General features: G+C 35.3%; 2 protein-coding genes across 2 annotated transcripts in view; one reads left to right on the top strand and one right to left on the bottom strand.

The window, feature by feature from the left end:
* Nucleotides 1-81: 81 nt before the first annotated feature.
* tex9 (testis expressed 9) lies at nt 82-8119 on the bottom strand. Its single transcript, XM_079240445.1, has 12 exons — nt 8007-8119; nt 4324-4442; nt 3786-3849; nt 3529-3605; nt 3196-3247; nt 2979-3061; nt 2470-2624; nt 2048-2139; nt 1674-1847; nt 1411-1545; nt 368-502; nt 82-280 (listed from the first exon to the last, which is right to left on the bottom strand). The coding sequence occupies exons 3-12, from the start codon at nt 3786-3788 to the stop codon at nt 203-205; spliced, it is 984 nt and encodes a 327-aa protein (XP_079096571.1). The 5' UTR covers nt 3789-3849; nt 4324-4442; nt 8007-8119; the 3' UTR covers nt 82-202.
* LOC306773001 (DNA-binding protein RFX7-like) overlaps nt 7971-8846 on the top strand; it is a 43133-nt gene continuing 42257 nt past the window's right edge. Inside the window, 2 exon segments of the mRNA XM_079262687.1 lie at nt 7971-8240; nt 8242-8408. Of these exon segments, the coding sequence (XP_079118813.1) occupies nt 8202-8240; nt 8242-8408 (206 nt within the window). The 5' untranslated portion in view covers nt 7971-8201.

Raw genomic sequence — 8846 nt, 5'->3', positions numbered from 1 at the left:
ATTTATTAAAATCTCCTCAATAAGACCTGGCCACTCAGTCTGATTGGGTTTAAGTGAACAACTAAATACTTCATTCAAAATCTAGATTTTTAAAATGTTCAATCAAATTCTGAGATAGTTAAAACTTGTTTTTAACTCCACAGCATACAGAATAGTCTTTAAAAAGGAAAAAAGCACTTTTTTGTCTTGAAAATCTTTGAAGTCATGACTTCCCCCAGTCTAGAGCTTTCATGAACTCGTCTTCTGTGAAGGACAGCAACTTGGCAGCTTCAAAGTGCATCTGCGCAAAAAAAGCCTAGTTTAGATTTAAATTAAAAGCTATATTTATTTACATTATTGAATAACAACCTAGCATAGAAACACTTACCTTTTGTTTTTTGAGAATGTCAATCAGCTTGAGTTGTTTCTTGAAACCCACAATGAGTTCTGCTTTCTGTTTCTTAAGAACTTTATTTTCAGCAAGTAGATTTTCCTTACTCTCCTGTTTCTCGCTTATCTTGTCCTTATTGAGAGAATATGAAAGTTGAAAAGAAGAAACATGAAATTTGAAGAGAATCTCACTGTCTGAATTGAAGAGTCCATTGCAAAATAGCAACCTTATAACAGTGTATCTTTTTCACCACATTAAACATTTAAACATGGATAATGCATTATAACATATCACAAAATCACACTGTACCAAGATTGTCAAATATATCCATAATATAAAATTCAGCAGCTACATATAAAAGAATCCGAGTTCACTGGACTGGTCTGTGTCTCAGTTTTTATGTCAGAAAAAGTAAAAGAAAAGTAGTCCAGTTTTCAGTACTACTTTACTCATCATTTTAGACCATAAAACAATTGTATTGAGACAGTTGTGGGGAAAAAGTTGTATAGTATACTGTATGTGTCTTGTATGCAATTTGTATTACTGTGTGATTATATTATTACATAATCTTAAATAATAGGGATTGTATTTATATATATTTTATATCTTACTATTTTTTATTTCATTTAAAAGCCCAACCAGGAACAGGGGTTGCTTATTAGCTTAATTGTCTGTAGTATATATACAAAAAATTTGTGGTTCTATATGTCCTCTATTTCTTTGCATTGTTCCCCATAAATAAACAATTTTTTAAAACAATTTTGTACCCATATAATCAATTCACAAGAATACAAGCATCTTTCTATTAATGACCTAAAGGTCTTCACATTCCCCTCACTGCCAGCAAGACGACATTTACTTTCCCTCCTGGAAGTCAAGTTGTGCTCCTTTTGTTATTCAGTGGCTCTGTAATTTAATGTCAGTTCTCAAACTTGAAAAGCACATTATTTTATAACTTTAACTTTGTACATGTAACATATTTGTAGGCCTGCAGTAATTTAACCAAGGATGTGTGTTTACCGGCAGTGTCATGCTCTTACTTTGTTCATCTGTTTTGCTTGGTTAAGTTGAGTCTTTAATCTCTCCACCTCCTCCAAAGCTCTGTTCAAGCGAACCTCCACAGTGCTGTGGACAGCTGCTGCTTGTTTTTGGGATCTATTCAGATTATCTATTTCCTACACAGAACAGAACCAGAATGTAATCATGTCTGGGAAGCTGCCAGGAATGTGGATGATTGTCAGGTTTCAGATAATTCAGAAATGTTATAACACATTAAAAAAAAAAAAAAGATCATATTATATACCTTATGTAAAGCAGACACTTGCAGTTGAAGACCATCACATTTTTTAGCTGAGTCTTCAGCTACAGTTTTGTGCTTTTCTATTTGTGTTTGCAGGATGTTTGTGCTTTTCTGAAGTCTGGCTCGATCTTCTTCAAGCTCTTTCACTTTTGCAGTAAGTTTAGCATTTTCATCATCCTGCAAAAGTAAAAACATTTATCATCAACATTTGAAGGTAACAGCCATCTATTATAAATACTGATCTAAAAACCTGTGTTTAAATCATTGCCGACTTGAATATATCATGGCATGGTGCAGACTCTTAAGTGCTGCAAAGATGACAATCCATTCAACAACACCAACAATAATTATAACTGAAGTAATTATTTTTACAGTACCTTCTTATAATATTCACATGACAGCTGATCCAGCTCTTCTTGCATAATTCGTAATTTGGCCTTAAAAACTCGAATTTGGACATCTGAAGCATCTTGCAAGAAAAGCACAATTAACATAAGACTTAAAATAATATGGAAAAAGGCACATTTCAAAGAAGGTTCAATTTAGGATTTTTAAGAGTGAAAATTAACCATTAAAGTTTTTTTATATTGATAAATATAACAAATAATATGAATCTGAAATACTGGCAGAAGGAGATGACAGACATTATATAAAATAGACTATTGCACTGGTCTTGCTCAATTAATTGTAACCTGAAGTGGAAAAATGTCTTAATAAACTCCAGTCTAAATCATTATTTTATCAATTGATCAGTCAGAGTTTGTTCTTTGTCGTTTGTTTTAAATAACATAAACTTTACCTGATACTATGTTTCCGTCAGCGTAGGACACATCATCCATGACATTTTCATGAGCATCAGCATCATTCATCTTGTCCTCCACAATCTGAATTGTCTTTGCCAAGAAAGAATAATTTTCTTCTACAGCTGGATCCACACGAAACTCCTTTGATAGTCTAAAAGCAGCAGACATGGACTTTTAAGGGCCCTCTAAGTAAAGATTAAACAACAAGGAGATGTGCATGGTTTCAATGCATGATATAGAGTCTAGAGCACCACGACATGAGGAAAATAATGCATGCCAGTTGGCATTAGAATTATTACTGTCCATGGTATGAAGAATATCATTAGATATGTCAGTCAGTCAGTTAATTTTTTAACCACTTGTCCAATTAAGGGTCGCTGGGAAGCTTGAAGCTATTCCAGCAATCAGTGGGCGAGAGGCAGGGTACACCTTGGATAGGTCGCCAGTCCATCACAGTGATAGAGATGTATGTAACATTTTGAATAAAATACAAATTCAAACTCACGCTGTTTTACCGTCAAACTTCTTTCCTTGTTTCCCAGCTGAAGTTTTTCTTGCCTGTGATGTGACCTGTTTTTTGATGACTACCTAAGAAACGTTCAAACAAATAAGACGACCATATGGATTTTGTTGTGAACAGAAAGTAGCCCCAAATTATGACTTGCAAAATGTGTACAGGTTAAGAAACATAGAGACAAAATAACTACATTCTAGACCAATACCTTCATACCAGGATCCTGCACAGTGCATGGTTGAGAATTTTTTATTCTGGAGCTGAAGAGATGGACAGAGTGAAACATAGAAAGATAGATACATACCAATAGTCAATTAGCATAATTGCAAAAGTCATGTTTTAAGGTTTTATAGGGAAATAATGTTAAGTGGAGTGAGGCATTTATGTCAGCCAGTTAGCCAGTATGTGACTTAGGCTATATTAATAAGAGGCTAACAACACCTAGTGGACAGTAGATGTGTTATTTTGCTGTGGATATTTGCAATGGTGAAAGAAAATTAACCAGAAAAAAAGTGTCATGCCATTCTTAGATATTTCTTACCTTGAATCCTCATCATCTTCAAAATCTGAGAGCAGGACATTTGATAGAGACTTTGATAGAACTTCACTGTGTTCCCTCTATAATGTGATAAATATGGAGAATCAGATTCATCTTTTTAAATGCTTTTATATATCTAGAGTTGCTGTAATCTCCCAATCCAGTCCCATCAGCTGGCTCTTTTATTACTGGTACAGTATTTTGACAGATGTGCTGCGCTCTCTCTCTCAAATGTGTAAAAAAATATGTTCAAAACTCACCATAAGTTGCTCTGCTTGTCTCACTAGATCTGCTGTTTTGGCTTCCAGCTCTGCATTTACGAGTCTAATAAAAAAAAAAAAAGATGATGCAGAAGAAACTAATTTTATTTATATTTTGGTATTAAACATTTTAAAGTTACAAGATGTAAAATTAATTCAATCAAATAATAATCAAATCAAATTTGATTTATAGTGCTTTTCAGGCCAAGAAGCAACACAAAATGCTTTATGTAATAAAAACAATGTATGCATATTAAAACAAGCCATTTAAAATTAGGCCAGTTATTGAACAAAAGTCTGTTTCAAGGTTCAGTATATTAATATGTGCTACGATTGAAAATCTACACAACATGGATTAAGTTATAGGCTTAGGTAAACAACCAACTAATGCGGAATGAGTATGACAATGAATGTATTGGATGACAAATTTTGTCAGAGAAATATGTGTCCTGGGAAAGACATGCTAATCGTTTTTTTTTTTCTAAATTTAGAAGAAAAAAAAAAGAGATAAAAAAGATAAGAGAAAAGACAACCCTACTTGTACTCTTCTTCCTTTGCAAAAAGATCCTCTGTGAGCTTTTTTGTTGGACCAGGTACTGATTTTGCAGTCTTCTTGGACCTCTCAGCCTTCGTGGCAAAAGATGCCTGGGCCTTGTTCTACAAAATAACACAGGGGAGTAAAATTTATTACATTAAGAAAAATTTCATGATGTGAATGTATTTTAGTGTCACGTGTCTTGATTTATTGTGTTCAGCAAATTATAGAAAATTTGTAAAACTTTTTAATTGCCGCATTTACAAATTTTAACCTTTGTGAACCTTTTAACAGGTTATGGATAAATAACTGAGCAGGTTAAGAAAATGACTTTATTAAGAATGGAAAAAGTGGAAGATGTTGTACTTACACTTGTCAAGCACAAAACACCTCCAAAAAGTACAAAAAGAGTAGCATATTCATTCACATTCACTCTTCACACTGTAGACCTTAGACTTTCAGTAAAATCTGAATCCTGTCAGCTGCAGAAATGCAGTTGTAGGATGTATCATAGATGGACAAGAAAGTTAGTACAGAGAACAGCTTATTGAATTTTTGAGGTGGTGTGAAAACAATCACGTAATCTTGAACACAAACAAAACAAAAGATCTGATTGTTGATTTTTAATAAACAAAACAGTGCATCCTGGGCAAAGAAGTGGAGGTGGTGGAGGAATGCAAGTACCTTAGACTTCAGCTAGAAATACAGATTGGAGTGGAAATACAACAGAAGACATCTACAAAAAGAGACAAAGCAGATTCTACTTCTTAAGGAAGCTAATATCATCTGTCTGCCACCAAAATGTTGCAAATCTTCAACAAGTCTGTTGAAAGTGAAAAAATCTTCATTACATCAATCTGGGAAGCAGCATCAGAGTCAGAGACTGCAATAGACTAAACAAACTGACCAAGAAGGTCGGTTCTGTGTTCTGCTGGAGTTTATTGCCCTGGAAAGATGGCTGCAATAGGCGATGAAGATAAAGGAAAATTCAAAGCATCCTCTGCACATCATAGTGAAGAAACAGTGTGTTCAGGTTGTGGCTTCAAGTCAAATACTATATAACATAACGTAGATCCTTCCTGCCAGCAAAGACAAGGCAACAATAGTATCTACAAATAAAATATAGTTTAGTTTTTAATATCTTAATAAAAAGTATCGCTGGGATTAATAAATGATGTTTCATTTAATTTCACAAATATTTTTTTAAAATAAAAATAAAAAATCGAAACCAAATAATCTACTTTGTCAGAATATAAATGGAATACTGCTGTTAATAATAAATCATTTTAAAAATTTGACCATGTCACATATTTTTGACAATATGGAATAAAGTAACACTGTGACATGACGCTATTTCTCAATCATCGTGTTAGCGGAAGAAGATCCGTTTGAAAAAGAAGTGTGAAGACTTCGTCAGATTAAAATAAAGGGATTAAACGTTTGGTGAAAGCTTAAAAACTATTCTGTTTGCATATACGAGGCACCAAAATAAAAAATAAACCTCTTTACACCTGCAAAACCTCGGTCGTTACCTTTTTTCCCAAACTTCTTTCGGCCATTGTGACATACAGTAGAAGCGATAGAGTTGAGGTTGCATAGCAACAACAGCAAGCGCGCAGTACGGAAGCCCCTCAGAGACCATTTTAAAAAATTGCTTTAGTAAATAAATTGGGGGGCGGGGGGTTGAAAAAGTATTTGTGAAACAGTTTTTCTCTCCTTACCTATGTTTCTTACTCATTAATTACTATTTTGCCAATTTGGCCCACTTGGGCTGAGTTCAGTTACACTAATCACACCTAAGCCTGATCACTGCCAAATCTGTTCAATCAAGAAATCACTTTAATAGAATTGTCTAAGAAAGTGAAGTAGAAAAGTGAAGATTAAGAAAAGAAACACTTTATGCTGCCATCCAAATAAATTTAAGAACAAGTGAGAAACAAAGTGATTGAAATATGAGTTTGGAAAGGGTTACAAAGTCAGCTCTTTAGACTCCAGTGAACCATAGTCAAACCCATCATCCACACAGGTAGAAAACTGGGAACAGTGGTTAACCTTCTAAACAGTGGTCAGCCTTTCATAGCTAGCTCAAAGAGCACAACAGAGACTCATCAAAAGAACCCAGAAAAATATCTAAAGAACTGCTGGCCTTATTTGCCTTAGTCATAGTCAGTGTTTATGAAATGAAATGAAAAATACTTTATTAATCCCCAAAGTGAAATTCAATATTGTAGTATATGGTGTTGTTCCGGAGGCTGATGGCTGCTGGCAGGAATGATCTTCTGTATCTTTCAGTCTTGCATCGGACCTGAAGAAGCCTCTCACTGAACACACTTTGTTGTTCCTTCACTGTGTTGTGGAGAGAGTGTGAAGAATACTCCATCATCTTCATCAGCTTGTGCAGCATTATTCTTTGTGATTTTTTTTTATTTTTTATTTTTATTCTTTTTTTTATGATTTTTATGATTTAACAATAAGAAAGAGACTGGGCAAAAATGGCATCCTTGGGAGAGTTCCAAAGTGAAAACCACTACTGACCAAAGAGAACACAAAGGCTTGTTTAACATTTGCCAAGAAACATATTCAGGATCCCATAAGACTTTTAGAAAAATATTCTTCGAACTGATGAGACAAAAGTTAAACTTTTTTAAAGGTATGTGTCCCATTATATTCTCTGAATCTTTTGATGATAGACTGAAGATGATAAAATTCCTAAAATCATTTTCATTGTATGTTGAGAAACATTCTTTTTAATCTGTTGGATTACCTGCTTAGATGTTCACAAAGTGGTGATACCTTGCCCCAATAATTGCTTGTGAACAACGGAGGTTTTGGGGATGCACCTTTTTATTCCAAGTCATGACACTAACCGGTGTTCGGTTAACCTGTTCACCCATCAAATATTGTTTTTTATTTTTATTTGTTTTTAACATTCATTAACTTTCCCAGTCTTTTGTTGCCACAGTCCCAGCTGTTTTTTATAATGTGTTGCAGGCAAAAGAAAGTTTCAGTTTGAAAATTAAATATCTTGTCTTTGTAGTGTATCTAGGTCTTGCCAAAGGATTTGCAAATCACTGTATTCTGTTTTTACTCACGTTTAAATGTCCCAACTTCTTTGGAATTGGAGTTGTTAAAAAAAAAAAAAAAAAAAAAGGTAAATAAAAATAACAACAAGAAAATAGCACATTATGTAAGGATGTAATACTGGAACTATGATTGTCTGTAAATGCTCTGCTGCACCTGCACCAGAATGATTTGTATTGCTGTGGCGCAGTGGAAGGTCATGAGCTGAGCTGCTCATGTGAAGAAAACAATGGTCTTGGCCGTTGTAAGAAGGTATTTACTGCTTCTTTTTTTTTTTTTAAGCAAATAAAGCACCATAAAAATGGGGCTCTGGAATCCCTGTGTTTAAATTTACAGACAATCAACCAATTTCTGTTCACAAAAATGTAAGTAAGTGTAAAAGTTCAATTCTTGAGGATAACGTAAATAACATAGAGATAAATATTCAAATCTGCAGTCCTATGGTGTCAGGGATGACTTTTGCTCACATCTTGTTTTTGATGCTGGACCTCCCCAGTGCGCATGCGTTAACTCCAGCAGCTACTACTCACCGTGCACATGCAGAGAAATCCCACAACGTGCAGGGCAGAGCACATCGCTACTTGTTTTTCAGCTGTCAGACTTACTGTTTTTACACCAGCTTTTATCTATATCCATGAACTGCGCCAGGTTTGACAGCGGCTCGTAGTCCAGTTGCACAGCCTCTAATCCTAACAAGAGTCGGGACTTGAGACGAGCGATGTCGAAGGGGGACCGGGTGGCAACAACAACAACAACAGGGCGCGCTGCTGTCCCGCTAGCATCGCAACGTCCTCCGGTTCATGTTGTTTAACCCTGTCTGGCGACTGCAGCCATCCACGCCCTCCGTGCTTTTCAGTCCAGTCCAGTCCTTGTCCGACGCTTACCGTGATGGCCGACGAGGACCCCCAGCAGATGGACCGCGGGGCTGGGAGCCTGCCCGGCCTTCTGCCCGGACTGCAGGTTGCTGAGGCCAGCACGCTGCAGCTCAGGATCAAGAACTCCATCTGGTGAGGTGTACAAATGCTTCTGTGCATGATTTGAAGTTGACAGGGTTTTATTTGATCAGTCAAAGGTTTATCACGTTTTAGATCGCTATTATCATCCCTTTTAACTTTTCACATTGTGGGAAGGAGAGTGAGTGTAAGAATACTTTAATGATGCAAAAGCTTTTGTACAGGTTGGCTTTATTGGATTGTAAAGAGGCAGAACATTTTAATTTCAAAACAAAATATTTTAAATTATACACTAATTCACATCATGTTCTCTCACGTGTTAACCTTAGGTTTTATACAATGATCCTTGTTGTATAAATTGACAGTTTATTATGAGTAATGGCCAACCTGTATTATGTAGTTACTACATGTATGTTAAACTGCAAACAAGATTTTTTAGCTTAAGCTGGTCAAATGTGAACTGATTCAAACTTTTATACAGCTAAATTTAGA

The sequence above is a fragment of the Telmatherina bonti genome, assembly GCF_933228915.1.
Source record: "Telmatherina bonti genome assembly, chromosome: 1".
NCBI lineage: Eukaryota > Metazoa > Chordata > Actinopteri > Atheriniformes > Telmatherinidae > Telmatherina > Telmatherina bonti.
This window is presented reverse-complemented; position numbering and strand designations above follow the sequence as displayed.

What these genes read in the sequence shown, in the direction of transcription:
- tex9 (XM_079240445.1), bottom strand. An exon ending in AAGCAAAACAGATGAACAAA is followed by an intron (nt 503 to 1,410) that starts GTAAGAGCATGA and finishes TCTCTCAATAAG; the next exon opens with GACAAGATAAGCGAGAAACA. An exon ending in ACATTCTCAAAAAACAAAAG is followed by an intron (nt 281 to 367) that starts GTAAGTGTTTCT and finishes TTTTTTGCGCAG; the next exon opens with ATGCACTTTGAAGCTGCCAA.